The sequence below is a fragment of the Nelumbo nucifera genome, chromosome 7, assembly GCF_055504915.1.
Source record: "Nelumbo nucifera cultivar China Antique chromosome 7, China Antique-T2T, whole genome shotgun sequence".
Lineage (NCBI taxonomy): Eukaryota > Viridiplantae > Streptophyta > Magnoliopsida > Proteales > Nelumbonaceae > Nelumbo > Nelumbo nucifera.
The window spans coordinates 21840620-21867853 of NC_142655.1; the positions used below are offsets into that span (position 1 = coordinate 21840620).

Consider the following 27234-nt stretch of genomic DNA (forward strand, 5'->3'; position numbering starts at 1 on the left):
ACAAGAGCGCCCGATGCCTTAAACCTTAAATGTGTTTCTAAACCACTAAGCCACGTTCTTCTTATGACTACAATACATTAACATTTGGCTCTGCATGCAATTTAAACAATATGGATCTCACAGGCGGTGACACACTCATGGAGAAGATCAACTACAATAACGGTAACAGGGGCTTTGTCTCTGAGACCAAGCTGGGCCCTTCTTTCCTTTTGAGTTCCCCTACGCCTTTGCATGTTATGGATCTCCCTCGGCTCTCAGCTCCCCAGTTGAGTCGGTCATGGCCTCATGGGTTCCACTGAGATCGAGAGTGATGAGGATGGCTACTTGACTGGGTTAACTACTTAGATGGCTCATTCCATGCTGCGGGATGATGATAAATTTGCTGCCCCTGCTTGTGCTACCGACAACCATATGACATGGGCTATGGCGGGTTCCCCACAATCAATGTTCTGCGTAGTTGGAAGCTAGTTGGGTCACAGTGGGGGCTCCAGCCGTCGAAGTCCCAATAGCCCTTCACAGGCAGGTTTCTTCACCACCGTCCACACCATTGAATGGGAAAGAAGATGTGTGGGATATGCTTTTCGCTGTTGCAGGGCAGGTTGTGAGGATGAAGATGAACAATGAGATGCCCCAGAATCACCCAGCACGTGGACTCCTTGGTCCGCCCGAAAGCCCTCTCCTGTTCCTGGCATTATAAAATATTTTTAATGATGTCCTGAGGCTTAATTAGGGGCAATTTTATAATTTTATATGCTTATTTTCTGAATTAATGATTAAAGAGAGGTTTTTGTTGAATTCTTTAAAAGTTAAAAGGAGGATTTTGTTAAAGTAAAATTAAAGAGAAGGTTTTTATAATTGTCATAAGCTTCAGGGGGAGGTTTTTATATTTTACCCTATTATTTACAAAATAATAGTAGAATATAATCATATAATAATAGTACTATTAAAACCTTGGATATTACCCCCATCCCATATGGCGCAAATTCATCCGATCCAAGTGGTAGATATTCTGGTATTTAATGCCTCCAACGGGTGGTGATGGGCTATTAGCCGCTTTACCAGGAGAAAAGAGGAGATCCCAATTCAGACATCTGAGGGGAAAAAAAAATCAGACCACTGAGAGTTTTATTATCTATCAAACGGGGTTTTGAAGCACTAGTGTAGCTGTAGCATCTCTCATGGCTCTGGATATGGGTTTCTCTGTTTCTCCTCCCACTTTGGTTTTTCTGGATGCTTCTGCAAATGGGTTTTCTTCCAGAACGAGATTAGGTGGCAAACTGCCTCTACCGTCTTCATTAGTCCACAAATTTCCTAGTAAGTATTTCTTTTGTGTATTCTTCTTTCTTTCTTTCAACTTAAGTATAAAGGAAAGGAAGTTACTTATTGCTTTTCTTCTGGAATTTAAAGTTGCTATTCAAAGCCAAGTGAAACAGTAGTTCAGTTATAATGGATTTTCTTTTTTTGTTTTGAAGGAAATCTACCGACTCAATTAACGTCATGCTTGCCAACCATCCCCCCACCCCCTGAAAGAAAAAAAAAAGATAAAAAGAATGGGAAAAATCGAATTCTAATGTGGATATCGGGGGAGATTTCTTTCTTAAAAAGTGTTCCACCGTTTTCCTGAAACAAATTTCTTATTTTTATTTTATTATATTTGTGCTTCCTGAAGAAATAAATCCGGGTAACTTGTGCAGAATTAAAAGGAGAAGTGGTTATAGTTCTTACAGTACATGAGCTTCCATCAATGCTTATTTTAGTAACAGTTTAGATGCTACCCTAGCTTATAAACTCCAAGGATTAAAAGAAATTTCTTAGGTGCCCAGAATTTTGATAATTAGAAGCTTCAAATTGGTTAAGGAAACTTTTATAGACACTCCCCTTTTTTTCTGGAGTCACTTCCCTGAGTTTACTTCACTCCTTACATGAATGGACTAGTCATTCTGAGCATCCTGCTGATGCTGATAGACACATACCAGCACGGAACGAGCAAAATTGAACCCCACTTCCCTAAAAGTTTTTAAAATTTCTGTTTACCAAAATAAGAAATTTTGTCTTCTAAGTGTTTTGCCAGGTTTTTAAATTGTGTAATTTACTTTTTAAATCCCCATTATTTTAGTAGTTTTATAATGTTCCAAATTGATCTATTTTTTTCAATATATATATATATATATATTATTTTAGTAGTTTTATAACGTTCCAAATTGGTCTATTTTTTTCAATATATATATATATTTATATATATTTATTCCTGCAAGTGCATCTTTAAAGTTCTTATGCAAGTTTACATCAGTGGTAAAATATTTCTTCTAATTCTACATAGGCTTCATACTTTACTTTATTTTGAAAATGTATTATCTGTCAAATTTATGATGTGGATAAGCCACTAGAATTTAACTTGTACTGGATTTTGCAACATTAGACAAGGCATGCATCTTGAACCATGTATCATAGAAGGGTTGATTAGGATCTAAGGGATTAGAATTGAACTAATAGGCATGAATGGCGGTCATATTGGCTAAGCATGAAAAATGTAATTATTAGCTTAAGCATTTCTCTTCTACTTATATGGTTTAATTGGTTTTTATTTTCAAAAACCATCAACTTAATTTTTTTCCCCTTTAATCAATGATAAACACTTGGATTAGGGCGCAAAAGGCAATCTACCACAAGCCCATAACTTTGGTTTTTCCTAAGAAATCTAAAGCAAAAATGACATGAGTGGATATTGTATTTATGTGGCCTGTTTTTTGGTCATCCAAATTATTGTGATAAATTGGACAATTCGGATCATCCAATTGTCATTATAATTGGTGCAGAGGATTTCCTAGATAGGATTTATTAGTGGTAATATTAACTTATCCACCTCTACATTTATGCATAATTGAGTCTTGATAAAAGCTTGGGTCCATGGATATGCTCACCAAGCAAAACTCTCTTTGTTGTTTCTTTGGATTTTCTTTTATTTCTTTTGTCATTGCTTCTCTAAAATCCCAACTAGTAACATAGAGTGTATAGAGCAATTGCTTGCCACATGTTTTAGAGTATTAGTTCATGTTGTTGAACTCTAAGTTCCTTTCATTATAAAACTGCATTCGTCTTGATTCCTTCATAGTTAATTGGTATTTATAGGAGTTACTTCTCAGAATTCGTATCCAGTGGTACCTTCTCCCACTCTGACAAAAGGCACTATAAGCATCATATCAAGAAAGGTGTTCTCTACAAACCCAAGGAGCAGTGGATCATCAACTGATGGCAAAGAGGATGACATTAAAGCTTCTGATGACAACAAGGTAAGTATAAGCAATTAGGTCTGATGGTTCCATTGCTTTTGTGTTGTGTGTGCTCTGAAAGTCTGCTAATTATGCTTGTTGTCTGAAGTGGAAACTAATGTTTAATGCAGGGAAAGAGGATTTCTTTTCTGCATATCATTTTTTCAATCAGCTTCTGTTCTGTATATCATTGAGAAAACAGTTAATCTTCTTTGTAATGATAACATGCTACACTTATAATTTACTACCCACCATATTTTTCACATTGATTTGGTTCTGATGATACAAGGGAGACTTCATGATCTTTTTCAAATTTTCTGATCATTCATATGGTAAGAGCATAGCCAAAAGAACTTGAAGAGAAGAAAGTAGGAATATGTTAGAAATTATAGAAATCAATGTGACATCTATTTTGAGAGAAATCAATTAAGATACTAATATTAAGATCGTGTTTAATGTGCCATTTTTCCTAAAGGCTCAGTTTGGAAGGAGTACAAAGATAAATATGTACAGTGCAAATATATACAAAATAATACAAAATATAAGGTTTTGTACTCTGCATATTTGTATTTGTACTTCTTCCATACTGAGCCAAAAGAAAAAAATGAGGATAATGAATAATAGTCTACATTATCTATATGGGAGAAGTTGTTCTTGAGAGGTCTGGATACATCTAACCACTTCTTGTTCATTTTTGTATAATGTATTTGTATATATAATGCTGTTTTCGATTTCATTATCTGTATGAGGTTTTATCTTCGTATAATTTTAGACGGTTCCAAACTGCACAACTGCAGGAATACCTTGTATTTTGAATGATGTTGATATAAAACACCCATCTAGCCTTACTCCACCTAATTTGAGTCTGCTACATGTATTGAGATGCATTCATCCATTCTCTGTGGGTCTGCTAGTTCAGAGGTCCTTGATTCATTTCTCATACAACAATACTCATCTTCCCTTTGTCTTAAAGAGCCTTGGACTTGCCTCAGATCTTCTTTCTCATACTGCAAATGTATAAGTATCAACAGTGAAGAGTCCCATTATGACAACAGCATTGCTTTGACTGTAGGTACATATACATTGTTTTGAAAAAGAATTGCAAATTGTTGAAATAATAGGAGTAGAAGTGGGTGAACCCACAATTGCACAGTTTTCTTCTTTTACTTCTATTCAGCAACCTTCTTTTCTTCTTGGATTGTTTTTCTGGTATTATATTATACAAGTAATGGTTCCAATTGGTTTCTAAAATTTTAAAAATTAAATCCCTTGAACAATTTTCAAGGTAGATGAGCAAAAGAAGAGCATCCTTGTAACCCTACTAAACAGCAAAGGTATATGGAGCTTTTACACTGAAAAGGTTGCTCCTTAAATTCATTCGGTAAACAGGGAGACACTTCAAGAGAAACTTCTCCCCAAGAGATCTTTTGAGGAGGCTGAATTCTTCCCAAGAAGAATGAAAAGGTGATTCCTTCAATAAGCCCCTATCCATGTCATTGGTTTGGTCACACACATAGAAGACATTTGACAGCAGCCCTAAGAAGAAGCAATTTATTGCAACTTGCAAGTTGAAGGGGCTAGAAGGGGTATGGGTAGGCTCAAAATGACATGGATCGAAGTACAAAGAAATTATTCATGTAGCTGACCCATATGGTTGGGATAAGGCTTGGATGATTATGATTTCACAGGTGTATCTTTGGAGCAATCTGCTCCATCTTATCAAGGATCACCATCTACACAAGGAAAGTGACCTTATAGGGAATATGCAGAGACAAGATCCCTTTTCCAAGGGAAAGCATCTTCTTTTTTTGTTTTTATGTTTTTAGCAACAACTACACTTAGTAGGATTAGGGTCTACCTCTATCTATATACTTTTTTCTCTTAATGGAGTTTAATGTTTAATTCAATGTAGCAAGAGATGATGGGTGTCAGCTTCAACAGATCTTTAATTTTCTTAATTCTCAAAGAAAACTATAAAATTAAGATGAAGTCTCAAGCATGGTCACCACTATGAATTTATTACATCCTTTGTAAGTTCACACCGGTAATCTCTAGTGTTAAATCAAAGTGATCAAAGAATGCATGTGAGTGTAGATTGGCCTCAGTGCTCACACTGTTTGCAGTCCCTTGCAGTCTTGGATTGGGAATATCTCCGTACTTGTATGCTTTTTTTCATGGGGAGATATTTCCAATGCAAAGCTGCAAGGGGCTGTGCGAACGGTGTGAGCATGGTCTTGTGAGCACTGAAGCTGATTTCATGTAGGTGTCCTATATATTTCCTTTTATGACACTGCTCGCTTTCTTTCTATTTATAGTTATTAATAAATGTGTCATAAATATTTTCTAGCTCTCAGACTTAAACACACATTTTCATGCTTGCAACCTATATATATTGCGTATCCATAACCATCCAACTCTTATGTAGAGGGCTATATAGAACTTGGGCCACCAGACATCCTGACATTATAGAACTCATCTTGGTAGTTGTATCAACAGCTGGTAATAGCCTTCTTTTATATCGGTAGTTATGTCTAGGCTTTCATCTTATGTCAAGCAAGTGCATATGCACTAAAGACAGAGATGCTACCAAGAGAAATAAGTTGCATTAGAGGATTAGTGGTTGTTTAAGACATAAATGGAATTCTTATGAGGGTGTCATGTGTTAAGTTAAACATAGGGAATCTTAAATTTTGGAGTTCTCTCAGTACTCATTTCTTTTGGGTTGCAATATCATTGATTTGGACATAAGTAGTCATATCTGAGTTTTCTGAATGACAGGTACCATTTGGATACACAAGGAAGGATGTTTTATTGATTGGGTTTGGAGTTACTGTGTTTGGTATTGCCTTGAAAAGTGGCTTGGAGGTACCTCAGCTCACTTCATTTATCCATGCAGCCTAACATCATCTAAGATGTGTTTTCTCCTTTATTAGTTCATAAATTATCTATTCATGGATTTGAATTTGTATTTTGTTATCTCTAAGACATTATTTGATAAATAACAATATATTCACTAGAATCAACTCTTAACTGCCCCAAAAGGAGGACAGCCAAAAGAATACAATTCCAACAATTTGAATGAATAACAAATTAACTCCTGGCCCTGGTAAGCCCCATTCCAAATGATCCCTTACAGCCCCTGTTCTTTCTAAGGAGTCAGCCAAGATATTTGCACTCCTGTCAACCCAATTGAATGAGCTGTTCAAAGTGTTACCTAGGATTAGTGCCTTCCAACCAAACGTCTGAATCTCCAAGGGACCTCTCCTTGTTTCTTCATCCACAGAATTATAGTTTGACGGGTCACATTCCACTTAACATTCTTCATACCTTTGTATCTAAGACTTTTGGATGGATGATATTGATATTTGCATTAGTGTTGCATGGATTCTCCTAAGTGGATGAAATGTCTATGTCAGACACATGTCAGATTCTGACTCTTCAAGGGTTCTTGATGGACACTTAAACATAGCGTTTTCTTTTATATATTTGTGAATTTTACATAATGAATAACTAATATGCATAATTAATGCCATTTTTAGGAACATTATTAAGTAACAAAGACAAGATTCGAAATCCTTTTATAGGTATATAATAATAGGATTTGAAAAAATAAGGACTACTTGAATGGTTAATACCTTTTACATAAAGGTGTCCAGAAGCCTTTGTTTATTCTTTTTGCTGAGTCAGACTCTGTGACATGCATTAGATTCTGGTTCCTATGTTCATGTCCATGCAACACTGGGTTGCATGGGAGGACTTCATATTTCTTAAGATCTATACCTAAGAATCTAACTAGGGGTGTCAACAGTATCCAATAATCCAATTCTGAATTCGAGATTTGACATTAATTGAATCTAATTTGGATAATTCAAATATCATAATTGGTTGAATTTGAATATTGACGGTATCCTATTCATGTTTAACAAATTGAATCAAATTCGGCTATAATCTAGTTCAATTTGATAAATATACAAATTTGACCGATTATACAATTCATATATATAATATATAAAATATTTAACATTTTAGGTAATTCATATATATAATATTTAAAAATATAAATATTTATAGATTTATATACTATATAGATAAATATTTATATTAAATATATATTAACTGCCTGAAATAATTAACGGTTTAATTTGAATACTAATTTTAAACATCCATCAGATATTGAGTCGAATTTGGATATTGCTTGATTTGATTCTAACCATGTTCAGGGGAAGTAACAAGCTTTCTACCTGTAATTGTAATTTATTTGGAACTCCAAATCATATGGCATTATATTATTTTTGCCCTCTTGCTTCTTATTTTTCAATTTCTTTTATTTTAGAATTCAAACAAAAGGATCATGAAACTTCATTTGAATATCTGATGTCTATAATGGATATGGTATGGTTGATTACACAATTCTTTAGGAGTTGCGTAGCGCATGGCGTGGTCCTGATAGTCTGTCTTTTTCTTTGTGCAGTTTTTTGGATTTGATCCTTTACAAGCTGGGAATGTAGTTCAACTGGTGATGGTCTTGGGGTTAACAGTTGGATGGATTTCTACATATATCTTTAGAGTCTCAAACAAGGAAATGACGTATGCCCAGCAGCTACGTGATTATGAAAACAAAGTCATGGAGGTTTGCAACTTCTGCTTAAAATTTTCTTTTCTGATTATGCACTCTCTTTAATTACCAATATGGTTGATGCTTTTCTAATTACCTGTCCAAATTAAAAAATATGATTTTCTGCACTTGAAATCTCAAATCCTTAATTATAACATCTTCATTGAATGGGATAATGGTGGATTTAGAAACGCAGGCAAATTAAGTGGGGTGTGCAGAGAGTGAATCACCAATATCCTATTAGTCTGTTACCTTTTTTTCCTGGATGTTCACATTTTCTGGTAGTCTTATCGAATGGCATATAGCAGAATACTATGACGGTCTTAGTTTATTCATATTATTTGTTTATATAGTTATCTCTTCTCCATACAATTAATGTTGGTGCTGAACCGTATTCATCCCATTCATGCTTCATTGTTGGTAGAAGATAGTTTTAGATTGGATTTCAGTGAAAGCTGTCCTGTCGAGGGAAGTTTTGGTAAGTGAATGGTGGTGGTACTTGGAGTAGTTATTACTCCTGGATCTATTGGCGGTCCAGAATGACCTTGTGAAGGTGTAAGTTGTATCAAGATTGTATCTGCTCTGACAGAAGTTGGTATGCCATCTTAATGTTCTGCTTGATCAATATCATCTGTCTCGGTATTCTACTTGACTGATCATTGACTCTCTCTCTCTCAAGACTCAAGTAAAGGTTCATTCTTGCAGAAGCGGTTAGAGGGACTAACTGAAGCAGAGCTTGAAGCATTACTTGAGCAAGTAGAGGAAGAAAAGCGACGACTTGCTAGTGGCGAGCAGGTTAATTAAAGCCGCTTGAACTGTTGTCGAATCAAACTTTTTACCCCATAAAAGATTACAAGTATGTGAAGAGAGGAGAGCTGAGGTTTTGTACAGAATGGTGTTACCTTGTTAGAACAAGATCCCAGAGTGGCTTCACTTTTAATACAGCCGCAAAAATGCCAGGAAATGGTTCTTCATTTTTCAATTTTCTTTTAGTTTTTGCCAAGGCATACAGATTACAGTAATTCAGCAGATCTGCCAGATCATGCAGAAAGTGGGTGCAGCAATGTCAAGGTCAAGGAGTCTGAGACCACCTGTAGAGTTGCAAAAGCTTTGCATATGTAGAAGTTGCCACCATATGCATCAATTGGACTCTCCTCGCCTGCCTCCAAAAATTGTTTTTAACTCGTATTACTGGTAATAAGTGGGAGATGCATCTTTGCTTCAAATCTTTAATCAAACAATGCAGAAATTGAGAGGAATTCGAGTAAATGTGTTTCGACTATGATGCCAGAAAAACATGATACCGGAAAAACTTATTAGTCTATCCTCACATAACGATGTTTTCGTCCCGTCACCGGCTCAGATAAGTTTGAAACTGTTGGTCATAATTTCAGTATGGATTAATCTCAAATCTGTTTTTTTTTTAATTTTTTTTTAGGGTAAAAGACTTAAACCTCCGTTCAAATTTCTCCTAAATACTTAAGACTTAAATTCAGGGGTGGGTGTAATTCAATTCGAATCGAATCAGGTAATATCTGAATCCGATTAAAAAAATTGACACCTGAATTTGATTCGATATTTGATGGATATTAAAATGAATATTCGAATTCAAATTCGATTCGATCTGAATTTGACCAATTAATTATTTTAGGTAATTAATAAATATATAAAATAAATATTTTATTTATATAAAGTATATAAATATATAAATTATTTATATAAGTTAATTATTTTATTGTATAAATTATATAAAACATTTAAATATTTCATATATTATATATAAGAATTAAATAGTTAGTTGAATTTGGATATTTATTGTATGGATTCAGGTCATATCCGGATTCGAATCCGATTAGCTATTCAATACGAATAAAATATTCTAATTTGATCGATTAGATATTCGAATTATCCAAATTTAATTTGATTATGTCGAATCTCGAATTCAAAATCGGATTTTTGAATATTGTTGACACCCCTATTTAAACCTCTCGCTTCCCTCATTTTGGATTAAAAAATCTCTTTTTATCATTGTTAAATCATTAAAATTTAAAACAATGGAATTGCTACAAAGTGTCCCTTTTATTTCAAATTTTCGTCCCATTTCAAGCAACAATAGTTGAAACCAGGCAACTCTACCACCCTATTCATACTAGTTTCAAGTATATATCGATCAGGATTTGTTGCAATTTTCAACACTTCCATTTCCTTGAGAAGATAAAAGATAAGGGCTCGTTTGACATGTCTTTTTGTGCAGTCTTTCAGTTGTTTACAAGTTGGGAATTCCCATTTGACTCGTGGAAGATCTAGCCACCAAAAGACAGTGTGCCGAAAAGACGTGAGAAGCCCATTTCAGGCTGATTTCAGGAAGCTTCCCATGTTTTTCGCATTTTAATCTCGCGCGGAAAGACGTGGGCAGACGCACGGAAAGATGCGTGTCTATCAAACTGTCTTTGGGCTGCCCAGATCTTATGTCAAAAGCTTAATGTGTTTTTGACTATCAGAGCTACAAGAAGATCTTCTCCAAAAGATGCGCCAAATGGGCCCTAAGTAATTAATGCTCATTTAACTCAATTGGAGTTTTATTTTGGTTATAGCTCAATTTGACTTTAAACCATTAAGCTTAGATTATCAAATATAGGGGTGTCAATAGTATTCCAAAATTCAATTTTGAATTCGAGCTTCAACATAATCGAATCAAATTTGGATAATTCGAATATTTAGTTGATCGAATTCAGATATGACCTGATTCGATTTGATAAATATCCGAATTCAATCAATTATTTAATTTTTATATATAATATATGAAATATTTAAATGTTTTATATAATTTATATAATATAATAATTAAATTATATAAATAATTTATATACTTTATATAAATAAAATATTTATTTTATATATTTATTAATTACCTAAAATAATTAATTGGCCAAATTCGAATCGAATCGAATCGAATATTCAAATATTTAATCAAATTTGAATGTTAATTTTCAATATCCATCGAATATTGAATTGAATTCAGATATTGAATTTTCTAATCAGATTCCAATTCGAATATTACCTGATTCTGTTCGAATTTGATCTATTTACACCCCTAGTTAAATATGCTAATTCATTTGATTTTCACAATCCGTTGACAGATGATAGGTTTGGCATTAACAATTTAATATTTGTTTTCTTATGTTTATGGGAAATGTTATAATCTTATATTGTACATGTTTTTCTTTTTTCTATTTTTTTTTTGTGTGAAAAATGGAAAACAACCAAAACAAAAGAAACAAACCACCGAAAAACTCTCCATCATCTAGCGATCTAACTAACCAACTGGAGCTGAGCTTCACTCTGCACGAAAACCTAATCTTTACAAGTTTAACGGTCCAATTGTAAAACACCCAAATTCCACTTTTGCAAAGTTCTACAGATTGAATCTCATTTGCATGGTCAAATCTTGCAGCGGTTTCAGAATTTATCGAAAATATTAGAAAATAAGAACATCAGATTTGTTTTTATATTTTTTCTTGCTTCACATGAAAAGGGCCAAAATAGGTTTTTGAAAAACTTTAACATTATATATATATGCAAATCTTAACAGATTACTAACGGAGGGGAGGTCTTTGTTAAATAATATCATCTAATAGGGGAGACTTTAATCCATTTTGTAATGAGACGAGAAGTTACAGTATTTATGTGAAAATTCAAGGGAGGTTTAAGTCTTTTTCTATTATTAAAACCATTGCTAGCTTGGTCAGTTATCTGTTGAATTGAACGAGACAACGTATAATTAGACATATATGTTTTATTATTTTCATAAACTTTCTGCAGTTTTCTTTTGTTTTTTAGTAACGCCTATATGTGTAGAATATAATCATAAATGACCCACATGAATTAACATGGTTGGAACTACTGAATTGCCATTGCACCTGGATGGAAAAATGGGTTGGCATCTGGTAGATTAATCATCAAAACTCATGAATTTGTGTTCTTGAAAAAACATTTCTTTTTGGAGTGAAAGTGGTGAACTGAAGAATATATTTTCTTATGAAAATGTCTCCCCCACGAAATGAAAAGGTATTGTTGAAAGCGCTAGAATTCATGCATCTAAGTCGGTGGTAATGTCAGTAGAGTTGCAATTTTTATTGGATTGAATTTGAATACAGCTAATGTTGTGTTTATGTTTGAATACTATTGATACTTCTACTTGCACCATTTTAGATTGGTTAATACAAATTTTTGTGAAATTGTCTTATCGCATTACATCAGATAACCATTTTCGCTAAAAAATATAGGCATAATGATTTGGGTATTGGCATTTATATTTGAAACATCAAATTTGATGTTTTTTGAATAAACAACAACGGAACCAAATATTGTAATGATAACTCAAAAGTATTTGTGATAAAAAATATATATTTTCATAAAATTTGTATTAACTGACCGAGGTGGAAATGGTACCAAATACAACCTAAGTCTTCAATAGCAAGTAATGTCTCTTGTTGATTTAGTTAGCAGGACGAGGCTTGGAGCACATCTTAGCAATGCAATTTCTAGTAGCTTCTATCTTGTAAAATTCTTCATTAGGGTGAAGTTGGGGAGTGCTTAACAATAAGTGCTTATTAGAATAAGTACTTATTTTGTGCCGGGAGCATACCAGTAAGCGATAAGTCCAAATAAGTGTTTATTTGAGAAGCCCAAAATTTGTGCTTATTTTTGAGTGTTTAATTGGGGGGAGGGGAGTGGCTGATGTGGATGACAAGGGATTCAGACATGGGGTAGATTGTTGGGATGCATGTGTGAATGGATGTGTCCCACATTGAAAAGGAAAAAGAAAGGCATGGAACTTATACAAGTTTGACCACAACCTAATAGCTTAATCTTCTGATTAAAGTTGGTATCCAATTCTTATTTGTAAGTCTTAAGTGTGCATATAACCTTCCGATTTTGGTGTCTCATGGGTCAGCTAGAACTAATGAGCCAGCTAGGCATAAGTTCTAAGGAGTGCATGTGGTGACTCCCATGGCTTTGTTAATGGTTGGTAAGTCATTTGCAAAATTGCAAGAGCATTTGGTGATAGTTGGCAGTCGGTGGTTGAGTGTGGGCTACAAGTGATTTTAAGAAAGAACATTTGGTGTGGTGTGTGTCAAACTTGATGATATGTTAGTGGTTTTTATTTAGAAGAGAGTTCTCGATGTGGATAACAAGAAACTCACACATGGGGTTTGATTATTACGATGCACATCTAAGTTGGTAATACCCCACATTGGAAAGGGAAAAGAGAGTCATGCAACTTAAATACAAGGTTAGCCCACAACCTAAGTGGCTTAATCGGTGGTTTACAACTCTTGCATGTAAGTGCTATACATGCATATGAGTTCCTTAGTTATATCGACTACCTTTACTTCCTAACATTGGTATCAAAAGTAATGGTTAAATTGGGTACAAGTTTTGATGGATGCACATGGGGGAAATTGTTGGGATGTACGTGTCACGTTAGAAAGGGAAAACAAAGGTATTGGACTTATATACAAGACTGGGGGATGTACGTGTCATGTATTGGACTTATATACATGGGGGAAATTGTTGGGTTAAAGGTAGTGTCCAAGTCTAATATGTATTTATTATGCACATCTATGAGCCCCTCAATTTTGTTGATTCTCTTCACTTCCTAAAAGTGATATTAATGAAAAAATTGATTTCTTTGAATATTTTAAACTCAAAAGAACGCAATTTGTTGTTCAAGATGGAATTATAAAGGTTTAAATGGGTGCAATTAATGTTACATTGGAAAAGAAAATTTAGGAATTTGTATGTATTCATTAGCAACACCATTGCAGGGGAAATTTTCAAAAGATTTGAATCCAAAAGTTTTAATTACAAGGTTTGGACATACGATTAATCATGTTATGATCAATGCAAGCAAGCAAGCTTTGATTGTTGACAAACAACTTTTAGAATGTAGAATTTGAGTGAGTATTGGTGCATTCAACTAAAGTGATTTTGTATATTTGAAGTTGGGATCATAACTTGTTTGCTAATGACTAAGAGCTTTGTTTTGGAGAGGTAAGTCTTTCTTAGACTTGATTAATGTTTAACATTGTTGCTTTGTAGGAGAAAACAAAAGAAGAATCATTCATGGCTTAGTAATATTTAAGTCAAGGTGGAGATTGTTGGGGATGTATCTTGGATAGCACACTAACCAATTAAGAAAGAAAGGAAAAAGTGGAAGTAACTGTTTGGGTTATGATTTTTTTGGAAATTGACTATTGTTTAATATATATATATAGAGAGAGAGAGAGAGAATTTGGGGTGTTTAGTGAGGGTTATTTTGATAGTTGATCTTTGGAAAATCTTGGTGAACAAAGTATTTTGGCTTTTGGTGTTTTCTCTTGGTTTTGATTTTGAGTTCTTGTGAGAAATGTAGTAAGGTCAAAAGGGTGTTTTTCTTGTTGGCAAGAGGAATAATCTTTGGCTTCTCTAGTTTTTGTCCTTTTTATAATCTCCTATTAGGATTTTTTAGTAAATTGATTTTGATTCATTTTTACGTGTGGAGTAGGCAGTTTATTGAACCACATAAAAAACCTTTGTACTTTATTTATCTTTTCTGCTAAGGACCAAATATGGTTGGCACCTTATAGCTATAGCACTGTTTTCAAAATCGGACCGGACCGGACTGTTGGACCAGAAAAACTGAGAACCGGTTATTTGACCGGTTCCGTTTTTCTCTAAAACCACTTTTTCCCTCAAAACCGTTGATTTTGGTCAGCAAATCGCTGAACCGACTGGTTAACCGTTCGAACAGTTTTGACCGTTTTTCAATTTTTTAATTTTTTAAAATTTTTTTTGTCAGAACAGATCAGCCATTCGGGTCAAACAGTCAAACCGTTTGAACTGATAACCGGATCCCTGACCAGTTCGATCACCGGTTCATTTTTAAAAATCATGCCTTATAGCTTTTGGATAGAAGGGGGTCCCTCTCCCCATGCTATCGAACCTGTTGTGCACAATAAAAGAACATCTCACCATCATTTTTAGATTATCATGGTTTATTGATCCCACTTTACCTTCTTACCTCTTTCTGACCACTAGTGATTACTTATGCTTTCTTTTCACGTTGGAGGTTGATTGGCTGATCTCCTACTTGTGGTTAGTAATTTTCTCTGAATGACATGCAAAAAGTGACTATATATTTCACATAGGTGGACATAAGAACACTTTGTCACAGAAAATTTCAACTTTGTCTCTTGTTTAAGCTAGCACAATCAATGCATGTCCACATGGGATGCCACTAGCATCCCATACACCTAGCATGTGCATGACCTTGCATCCATCAACACCACCCATAGTATAATATTCATACATACCATACCTTATCACTTTAATAGAAAATATGGACAATTAAGATTACATGTACACACATGGACAATCAAGATTATAGTCTCTAAATGGACAATCAAGAGTGAAACTAGCTTTCCTTTGTTTCACTCTTCACAACACTATAAGCAATGGGTAGTATTCCATTATCCCCATCAAAGCTAACAATTGATAAAACCATGCTTCCAATTGCATCAATCTTCATGTGACACCCATACATCCAACCTAAGAATCTTCCTAAATCCTTTTAAGGATCCATGTTTAGGACCTTCCAAACAAATGAAGATCTGTTTAAATGTGTTAATTATGCATGTCTTCTAACTCTAGTGGAGCATGTACCTTGACAACAGTACCTGGGTTGCTAGTCATCATAATTGTGCAACATTTAGGCAACAGTTGTACAATTGTACATCATCCTACCACACATCGGGAATATCTCCCAGCACATGTATGCTAAATTCAGAGGGAGATGTTCCCAATATATGGCTGAAGAGTGTGCAAGTTTTTGCTTGCAGGAAATCCCGCATGATATTTGTAAGATGGGCATTAATAAATGAGATTACTTGTTCTGGAGCATAAGACAAGAAGTGGAAACGTTGTAGTCATTCATAGTTATTCTAATCTGTAAATATAGCTTTCATGCCCAATAATTACGAATGTCTTTCGTAACATATAACACAACTTTCAAATTTTTAATTTTACGACATTAAGTGCAGTAACAAAAAGTATATCTTTCCAGAATAACGACCTCAGTACACTGAATCATGCTCCTGCTGGGATTAAGTTACTTGTATCGATCTCAGTTCTCAAACCCAGATATTCTTGCAAGTTGCAAATGAAGGAGAGGGAGCATAAGACGAGAAAGCACACCAACAAGGTTATTTTGGGGCACCAAGAGACCAAACGGAAACAGTAAAGGCTGAATAGTTTCATCTGCAGTCTTTGAGTTCCACGAGAACCAAATCAAATCAATGGTAAAATCATTCCAAAGATCTGAAAAACTTTGCTAGTTTCTCTGAGACAGATAACTGGCTTTCATGACTCGGTTCTGCATCATCGTCACCATAATCATAGTCATCATCATCTTCAAAAACCAGATGAGTCCCATATTTCTTCAGTTGAAGACCTCCAATGAATGGTGGATCACGCATTTTTACTTGTATCCTATCACCATCCTCTAGCAGAGAAACCAGAGGATTGCAATCAGGATAGCGACACAGGTAAATTTGATCTTCATGTGTCTTTGGAATTCCTTGTAAGTTCAATGCAGTATTGAATATTGAACGAGGACCAGGCTCTCTAAGGATACTTGCTATAACATCTGGTATTACAATCTCTGCTTCTCTGAAATCATCTTGCAACTGTTGGTCCAGAGAGATAACAACACAAATAATCACATTCCTGATCTTACGGTTTCTGCGGCTTGAGAAATTCAGGCTTTCTTGAACAAACCAATGTGGGATATCACTTCCAGGAAGACTCAAATTGCGTATATGCCTCAGAGCAACCTGTGATGATCAAGAAACATAATATTTTTTACATGTTCACGAATGTTGCAGTTCATATGCATATTTTGCAATGTGGCCACTGGCCAGACCATCCATTCAGGATCAACCATGTCTGTTCACTCTCAAATTCACATGAGTCTCAGAACCGATCTAACTTTGGAGTTTTTCCTGAATCTAGAGTTTCAATATTTTAATTTGAAAAGTATCCCAAAACAATGAGCAGTAGCTCATTGATTAGAGGGCAACAGAAATATGTGTGGCCAAAAGGGATCCCAACCATCTTCACTAATCAACCTAACCGGAAAACCCACTCCTGAAATTTAGATATATGGGGAGCTAGTCAGGTCACCTAGCAAGGAAATCTAGATTACCACAGGTTGCCATGGTTTTGGACTCCATATGTTCCTCTAGCTGTCGCCTAATTGGGTTGAATGGGATGATCACTTTCAGTTTAAACCCCTTTATCACATCGCTAAAATAAATCTTTCATTAGGTATTTTTCAAAGGGAACTGGTATGCTAGTCAAGATCATTGGAGAAGTCCCTAAACAACCCAGAAATCATCCATCTGGCAAATTAGTTTGGAGTTAAAGGGGTTTAATTTGTGTGCTCCTCTTCCTACCTTATATTCCTTATATTTATGGAACAAATTCAAATTTCAGTCAAGTATACACTTTTATGTGCACGTTTTATAGTAAAAACTATAAACTTTAAGCAGCTACATCAATCAACTGGAAAAGTCACCAATAAAAAAAGTAAGGTATAGACTGATGTAGACAGTGAGATTGGATACCATGATCAACACAACTCAAACAAGCAAGATAGTGAGCAATCAAGTTTTAGAGAGGGAGTACCTTTGAAAGCCTTCTTTTCACAACTGAACAGCATGCTGTGCAACCGCTCATATAAAGCCACTTCAAGGACTTCAAGGATTCTAAACCTGGAACATCAATTACTTTGTTGCAATTTGTTAGGTCCAGATGCGCCAAATTCTTCAAGTTTGACAGATCGGATATACTCTCCAATGCAGTACAATTTGCAATATTAACATGAAGCAAACTTGATGGAAGTGGTGGGAGGGACTTGAGCTCCACACAATGAGACAAGATAAGACTTCTGAGAAGAGAAAGGCCCCTCAGACTTGATGGAAGTCTGCAGATATTGTTGCGTCCTATATCTAAAGTTTCTAATGATGATAGCTTCTCAAAATCATTAGGGATTTCACCAGACAATCCACAAGAATGAGCATTCAGCTCATATAGAAAAGAGAGATTTGAAAAAGAGGTTGGAAGAACAAAGAACTTGTTCTGTTGGGCAGTTAGAATAGTTTGCTCTGAATATTCTGCAATGATGTTTTGTGGCTTTTGAAGATGAAGACGTTTTGTTATTCTCAATACCCCTAGGCTTGAGAGATTCCCAAAACTTCTTGGCAAATCTGTTATATCAGTTCCCTCCATTAGCAAGGTGTGCAGATTCTTTAAGTTCCCAATGGAACTTGGCAAACTTCTGAGACGTTTACACTTGTTTATGTTCAATATCTTAAGTTTCTCCAATTGCCCAATGGACTCTGGCAACTCAGTTATGATGACATCATTAAGGATTAAGGTAGTTAGACTTGAGATATTAACAATTGAATCTGGTAAACATCTCAGTGAATTACAAAACCGCATTTCCAGGTTCTCAAGCATGTTCAACTTTCCAATCTCATCTGGTAGACCTTTGATTGATGTGTAGTCTAGGTGAAGCTCACTTAAAGATATTAATCTTCCAATCGAATTGGGCAAATTGCTAAGAGATTCACAATGGAAAAGTGATAAGAGCTTCAGATGGGATAACAAGCCAATGGAATCAGGGAGTTCTCTAATTGAAGTGCTGGAAAGAAAAAGACTCAGCAATGACTCCATATTTCCAATGGAATCAGGGAGTATAGTTATCAATTTACAACCAGCTAAATTTAGTTTCTCTAGACTCTTTAAAGAGCCAATGGAAATTGGTATTTCTTTAAAAGAAGAAGAGCCATCCAGATAGAGTTCTCTTAGAGAAACCAGTTTTCCTATGGAAGTAGGTAGTTGGGTCAGTGACAGGCATCGTCTTAGACTGAACGTTTCAAGTTTGGTGAGGCAGGATATTGAATCAGGTAGCTTCTCTATAGCAGTTCCATCAACAAGAAGCTCAGTTAAAGACGTCAGGCTCCTGAGGTCTGTAGGTAATTCTTTCAGATTGGAGCAACCAGAGAGGATCAGCTTTTCAAGTTTTCTCAATCCAGAAACATCAGTTGGAAATTCCATAAGATTACGACAGTCTTTCAGGTTCAAGATACGCAACATACTTAGATCCCCAATTGATTTGTGAACATAAATCAGTTCAGTGCAACGCTCCAGAATGAGTTTTTCCAGGTTGGGGTGCCAAACAAAATCAGGTGTAGCAATTAGATTATAGCAACCATATAGATTCATTACCTTCAGCTTCTTAGCCATCTGTCCAATAAAAGTTACGTTAGTGCAGAAAAAACAAATATGGGGTTACACCAGGTTTATGCAATCTGGGTTCACTTGGCAAATTCACTATATCAAAGAAAGCAATTTTAAGTTAAGGTTGTGATGTAATAAAGTGAAAGTTTACCTTGTACTGTCCACCCATCCATCTTGATTTCCATACATGTCTGATTTTGCTCTCGGACAGATCAAGGACAGAAAGTTTTGGAGTACTAAAGTCAGAGGGAAAAGCATCCAAAGGACATCCTTTCCATTCTAACCATCTCAGTTCAGAAGGGATAAGTTTAAAACTTCCTTCCATGTTAGCATGATTTATTTGAAGCAGCCTTAGATTAATCATTGGTTCGAACGAATCAGTGCGAAGTTTCACCTCTTTCTCCTCTGCTTCAAAACTGAATGTATTCTTGAATTTTTCCTTCAACCATGAAATAGGACGTCCACGATTTATGATTTTAGAATATCCTTCAGAGCTTAATATCCTCTTTATTTTCTTCTCTCCAGTGTCAAGGATGATGCCCTCAATTTTTCTTGTTCCCTAGTGTGAAACATGCAATAAGTACATAAATTAAAGGAAAAGAATCATATTCCACATCTACTCCCATTCTTGTTATGGTTTTCTTAACATTAATAGTTAGAATTTTAGAAAATTGATTTGCACAGGAGAAAGAGAAGATATATACCTTATTTGCAATGTCCAAAACAGACATTACTTCGTCTTGATCCCACAATCTGCTACGCTTACCAGGATCTTCAACGCATTCCTGTTGAACAATGTTTTGTCCCATGCCTCTAATCTGGTCATGCATCCATAAGGTATTTCCATCAATGATCCTTATGAGAGACTTTTTTTCTAGTTCTGTGATTGCTGTCTCAGCATGGAATCCACAGCCCTTCAATATATCAATAGCATTCTCTCTACTCATGTCCATGCTACAAAAGAAACATGCAATGTCAAGAAATATGCGCTTACATTCTTCATCCAATGCATCATAACTGATCTTTAACAACTCCTTGATTTCATATGGAGGAATCTTTCTCAACTTCTCCAGTGCATCTTCCCAGTACTTTTTTACTTTGTTACCAAGCAAAAGAGAACCAAAAACTTCTAATGCCAAAGGTAATCCTCCTGTGAGTGATGCAATTTCCTTTGAGAAACTCATGAAAGTTTCTGGAGTTTTCTCCCTCCCAAAGGCATGATAACTGAAGAGTTGGAGTGGCTCAGTCCCGCTTAATACTTTAACATCATAGAATACATTTGCAATGTCCTCTAATACTTGTCTATCTCTTGTGGTTATAATGATTCTACTTCCATCACAAAACCAATCTCTCCCACCAACTAAAGCCTCAAGTACTCTAGCATCATCAACATCATCTAGAACAACCAGAACGGGCCTTCCGTGAATTCTTTGTTTGATAATATTGATACCCTTACTGATGTCATCCACTGGCGGTGCATCAGTAGGGAAAAGATCACGAAGAAGCTTCTTTTGAAGCGAAACTAAATTGCAGCCCCCCCTTGAAGCTTCTCTGACATTAAAAATGAAGCTGTGGTGCTTAAATTGAGAGACCATCTTATTGTAAACAGCCTTAGCAAGGGTAGTCTTGCCTATCCCACCCATTCCAATAAGTCCCAGAACTCGGACATCATTGGATTTAACATCTAACACTCTCATCACCTCTTCTACACGAGAACTGATGCCAACCGGATACTTTGCCACACCTAATGGAGTATTACTTGAAACAGTCGAAATCTTTTTAACTAAAGCTTGTATCAACTCTGACTCATCATTCCTGCCAGTAAACATCAAAAGATGGTTAAGAATATGAAATTGATTAGTATTTATAGTAATTTAGCAACTTAACTCTCATATATAGTTCTGCTTATAGTGAATTCTTAAGGCTCAATTAGGAAAGAGTACAAATACAAATTTGTAAAATGCAAAACCTTGTATTTTGTATTATTTTCTATGTATTTGCACCATACATATTTGTATTTGTACTCTTTTCAGTTTGGGAAGAGTATAAATACAAATATGTACAGTCCAAATACAAGGTTTAAAAATATAAAAAACAAGGTTTTGCACTGTACATATTTGTATTTTAGGCTACGTTTGGAAACGATGCAAATGGAGTGTAAATCCTGGTTCAGGGTAAATTTGCACTAGATCTTGTTCACTTTTGCTTGTGTTTGGCAACATTACATTTTTGCATTGACAAATGACAAATCAATACATATTTACATTGATAATAAGATATAAAAGTACATCAATAAAAAAGAAGTAAATTTGCATTCAAGTGGGCTTTTGATAAAAAAAAAAGCATATGCTTTATTGGAATTCATTTTTGCATCCATTACAGCTAAAAGTCTGTTTGGTAAGAAGCTAAATTTGTCAATGCAAAACTAATCCAACTTTACAATTTATATGAACCGTTTTACACTCTACATATTTGCATCATTTCCAAACGTAGCCTTATACTCTTTCAAAACTGACCCTAACTTACTTTTTATAGTGAAAAAGCAGATCTAATAACTAGAAGCCAAAGAAGAGGATAATTTAGAATAGAGCTATCAAACTTAAAGCTCTAACTAGGGGTAGATCAAAGGCATCAAGGAAACTGAACAAGAATTAATTGAAACAGGGGTAGAGACAAGGTGGGATAGGTAAGTAGGTAACCTATCAAGAACGAAAATGGTAGAAATGCACCTACTACCATAGCCAATGAATAACACAAAAAAGAATAATAAAACAAAAAGAATAACTATGACTATAAACAAATTAATTGCTTTTAGGAGCCCAATTTGATAGCCTAGATTTTTTGTGTTGATTTGGTACCCTTTATTTTTCGGATGGCATAGATTTGTTGAATCTTAGTAACTCAAGTGGGTCTTTGAGACTAATGCTCTGGTCTTGAAAGATCGTTGTGATGGTCCAGGATTAGTTTGGTATATATTTTACATGGCTTGTAATTTCTTTTTTAATTTTGTACTTCATTTATTTTCAATGAACAAAATAAGTGTGTATATCATTTACTATATCACTTCTATGGCCTAGGTTGAGGATGCCAAATTTGTCTCCTTCCAAACCCATCCAATGAGTAGTACAACTAATATAATGTCACTATATGAACAATTAAGTTGTTTTAGTGAAGTTCGATCAGTCTTACGTTAAACATGACCCTAAACCGGATTAAGATTTACCTAAACCCGACCTGAGAGGGAAGGCTCTAACTCTCAAGGAGGGTTTATCACTTAACCTAATTTACTGACAACCATAGCCTAGGTTTCTAATTTCTTGAAACCATTGCACATCACTTGGATTTCAAAGATTAGTTGACAAATGTTGAGGCATTGAGTTCTATGGTTTGGATTGTTGGATGACATTTGGTTCATCATTAGATCATCGAAAGTAAATTATTTCATAAGTTCTTATCATGAATTTTAAGTCTTAGGGACCATTAGATAATTATGGCTCAATTTGTTTTTTAGGCTCTATTGAGTTTATTGGATGGGAAGGAAAAATATGGAATATTTATCCCTTCTCATGTTTGGTTGTGAGTTGTCATGAGATGGGATGGGAAAAAAAGGTGGAATTATAGTTCCAATTCTTGGGATGTAGAATCCCACCATTTTGATGAAAAACAAGTGGGTATGGAGGGGAAACTTGTTTAACAAAAAAAAAAAAGAAACACCTTCCTTATAATGTAGTATTTCTAAGAGCTAATATAAGACAATGATCCATTAATAAATTACTACTAATTTAATAGTATATTAATAAAATCATTGAATTAAAAATAATTAATAAGTAACTAACAAAAATATTAATCAATTAAAATGATTTAATAATTAATATTTTGGAATAAAATATTAAAATTATTAATAAAGTTGTAAGTATTAATAAAATAAAATATTAATACTAAATATAAACTAATAAAATTACAATATTAATTAATTCTCATAATTAATTAACTAATTAATGAACAAATAAATAATTATTTTATTAATAACATAATTAATACAAAATAAAATAAATAATTCATAAATGAAAAATAATTTAACAATTAATTAATAATTAATATTAAAATATTAAAATTAACAATCAAGTCATGGTTATTATTAATAATAAAATATAAACATATAAAATTTAATTTTTTAATTAATGAAATTAATTAAAAAACTAAATATTGATTTAAAATAATTAAGAATTAATAATAGAATAATAAAAAATAAAAAGTTATTATTAAATAATTAGTAATTAATTAACGAAATAATTATTTTATTATTAATTTAATTAATGCTTAAAAAAATAATAAAAAAATTTTTAAATAACTAAAAATAATAATCGATAAAAAAAACTATTAATTAATACATAATAAATAATAAATATTAATTATTATTTAATAATTAACTAACAAACTTTCTATATTAATTAATTAATTATTAATTGTTATTAGGGTTGATTGGTTGTAAATTTATCTGATATGATGTCTTTTGGGTATCATAGTCGAGCCCTTAATTTTTTCGTAAAGTTACACAAATGGGACCCTTAACCCGCCAATCCTGGTGGCAGCGTGATTTAATCCGAAGCCTTCGCTACCAGTCAAAGATCCCGCCAATTGAAACACCATCATTTTTTTCCCACTTTTCATTAGTCGGTGAAGTATTTTTGTTAAAAAGCTAATTATGAGAAGCGAACCAACCAAATGTCCCTCAAGTAATATTACATATTTGTGATCGTGTGGTCTTCTAGAACCTAAAGTAGGCAAGGGCATTTAATGGATATTTGATGCATGTTTGTGATTGTGTGAACATAAAGTAGGCAAGGGCAACCGGCTGGACTGGTTGACCCGGGAACCAGTCTGGGTCCAGTTTTGGACCCAAAACTGTACGACCCGGGTTTGAATCAAACAGGTAGACCACGTTTGACACAGGAACCGGTGGCGATAATAATTCCGTTTCTGGTCAGGTTTTGAAAACCATGTATAGTTCAACACTCAACTTCCATCGAGCCCAATGCAGGTTAGAATTTTTGGGTATATTTTGGCAAAAGAGCACACAGCAACAATTAATTCTTCTCAATCGAGTTTTATCCAAGAAAATAATTTTGTATCAAATCCTGAATTAAAAAAAAAAAAAAAAAAAAAGAGAAAAATGTTAACCAGGTGACAGTTCAAACAGTTCCACCATCCACCATCCACCATCCAATAGCAGTTAGCAAGATTCTTCTAAAAACTTGCTAGAACAGTGACGAGAATGCTGAAAAAGCAAACGATGCGAAGGTTTATATTTACTAGTTCTTTTTTTTTTCGTCAATTTCACTTTTATTCATATAATGAAAATTAACAAGAAAACACAGTTACTAATTAATCCTGTGTTTGGTTTGAAGGGATTCCTTTCCCTACCTTTTTTTTTCAAACCAAACCCAACCAAGGAAAGAGTAGAAAAAAAGAGTTAAGGAAATACCAGGTTCTGGAATCCCAGCCGGCGGTTCCACCAGCTTTCGTCATAGCTTCTCTCCATATCAAGACCTTTTCCACTCCAAAACGTTTCTCCAGTTTCTCGAAGTCGTCTTTGAAGGGGCCCTTCTGTTGTCGTACATCGGAGGGATCTACTTCATAAAACACCGGAAGTATCGTCCGCCGGCACTCCACGATCTTCGCCAGCTCTTCCAAGCACCACCTGGACGACGCGTACTTCTTCGATATCACTACGATCGATGCTGACGAATCCTCTATCGCCGTCAGTAGGCTCGGCGCGATCTCCTCTCCTCTCTGCAATCCATCGTCGTCCATGAACGTTCGGATATTTTCCCGTACGAGCTCGTCGAAGAGGTTCATAGTGAAACCATGGCGAGTGTCCTCGCCTCTGAAACTCAGGAACACGTCCCACCGGAAAACGATGGGCGGAGGACCCTGCAGGTATACATCCTCTTCCATTTCCACTCCTCTCTCTCCTGGTCTGGCGGTCTCCGCTCCTTTTCAATCTCTGCTTCAATTCTCTTGCCACCATTTCTTTATAGGGATAGGTAGACTGCAGTCCCCCTCAAAATCTGAAACTATTATAGCCCCTATAAATCGCATTCTGACCGTAGATTTGACATCGATTCACGGTCAGAATTCATTCCGGTGGGCTCAGATTTCTGGATCGGAATTTTTGAAGTGGATTGAACAATAAAGAATTCGAGATTTGACTTTTTTATCCGTTAAGAAAACCGGACGACTTTTCTCTCTCCAGCTTTTTACATTGCTGAAACCTCTCCTGAATTTTAATAATTGCAATTACCTATCCTTAACATTATCATCAATGTGTGACTGTAATGGGAGTGAAGATCACATCTGCCCCCACAGAATGCGCCCCAAAAATGATTCACACGTATATTTCATCTCAGCGTGCATTGAGAATATTTATCATTTTTGGGATGCTGTTAGGGGCGCAAATAGATCGGATCATGATCTAATTCGATCCTATTTTCTCAAATTCAGATATCCCCCTTTTGGATTTTTAGATTATATTAGTTCAGATAATAGGATTCAATTGAAAATCAAATCAAATTCAGATCATCCAAAAGAATCTGATCCAATATATTATTTATTTTTTTATTTTTTATAAATATGTTTATATTGCATTTTTGTAAAATTTTATATTATTTATTTTTATTAAAAAAACGTGTATATATATATGATGAATATAGTTGAAAAAATACTTGTCTTTTTCTGTTTTTCTTTACATAAACTGTTTTATTTTCTTTTCCTTCTAATAGTTTATTAATTTTTTTTTAAAAAAATTAAATCATATCAGATTAGATTAAAATATCCGACATCCTTAATTAATGGATTCGGTTGGATTTAAATCAATGCTTATGAGATCCGGTTGGATCACATCCTATCCATTTGCATCCCTAGTTAGACTGAAATTTGTCGGATTCAAATATCCTTCTATTAGATTTTTGGATTGGATTCAGATCCCCCTTATATACCCCATTTTGTGTAAAATATATATGACAAAAATGGTAGGAATAAGTGCTTGTGCTTTTTTTTTTTTGTATAGACTATTTTATTTTTTTCTTCTATTAATAATTTGTTAAATATTATATATCTGTGAGTAATTAAATTGGAACCTAGCAGATTTGGATATTCAACATCCTTAATGAATTTGAATACGGCTTAAACTTTACAAGATCTGTCGAATCATCAAGTTGGGCCTGATATAAAATTTATATTATCGAATCAGATTCAAATATACACCAATTTGAATTTAATCTAATCCATTTACATCCATACAATAGATAATATGTTTTAATATGAGTATAATATAATATTTCCATAACATGTAAGACATTATAATACACCAATTCTCGAATAACAACTGTAAGACATTATAGATAATATTTTATATAAAGTGATTATAAAAATAAATGTTAATTCTATACATAAAATAATATGTTATAATATAAATAAATAGATTTGCAGATAAAATGTCGGTGGGGTGGGCAAATTCGAGAATGAGGATTGAGGATAGTGTTGGGATTTTCCGGCCTGTTAGGAGGCGGGATTAAATTCTTAGTTTCATTTCCATAATAAGGTCTGAATTGAGATATATCACAATATAATATATATCTCATCCACATATAAATCTAAGTAGCTCAAGCCACACCATAGAAGATATTTTCATTTTTGTAAGGTTCTAAAGTCGATCAAGACTAAGATATTTTATAGAAATTAAATACTCACCGAATGTCCGCAACACATAATAGAGTCTGGTGTGGGGTTGTTTCAACTTTCAAGTTTCAATCATGTGATAGAGGGTATAGTGGATTGAAATAGTCCACTTTTATTAATATATTGATGTAGTCCGCTTAAAGTGGATGAAGTGAATTCCAACAATACATGAAAAAGTAGTCCATTGAATCGAATTAGCATATCGCTATTAGAGTAGTTGATTTCTCTTATTTTTCTAGGTCATTGTTTATGATTGACTTGGAA

General features: G+C 34.4%; 2 protein-coding genes across 2 annotated transcripts; one reads left to right on the forward strand and one right to left on the reverse strand.

Moving 5' to 3' along the window:
• The first annotated feature begins 1035 nt into the window (after nt 1-1035).
• On the forward strand, nt 1036-8866 carry LOC104593584 (uncharacterized). The gene is made up of 5 exons (XM_010253490.3): nt 1036-1314; nt 3130-3290; nt 6048-6134; nt 7741-7899; nt 8590-8866. Exons 1-5 carry the CDS (start codon nt 1179-1181, stop codon nt 8686-8688), a joined length of 642 nt encoding a protein of 213 aa, XP_010251792.1. The 5' UTR covers nt 1036-1178; the 3' UTR covers nt 8689-8866.
• A 6970-nt stretch (nt 8867-15836) lies between these two features.
• LOC104593583 (uncharacterized) lies at nt 15837-25485 on the reverse strand. The gene is made up of 5 exons (XM_010253489.3): nt 24716-25485; nt 19935-21045; nt 19382-19789; nt 17614-19236; nt 15837-16760 (listed from the first exon to the last, which is right to left on the reverse strand). The coding sequence occupies exons 1-5, from the start codon at nt 25186-25188 to the stop codon at nt 16233-16235; spliced, it is 4143 nt and encodes a 1380-aa protein (XP_010251791.1). The 5' UTR covers nt 25189-25485; the 3' UTR covers nt 15837-16232.
• Nucleotides 25486-27234: the final 1749 nt, after the last annotated feature.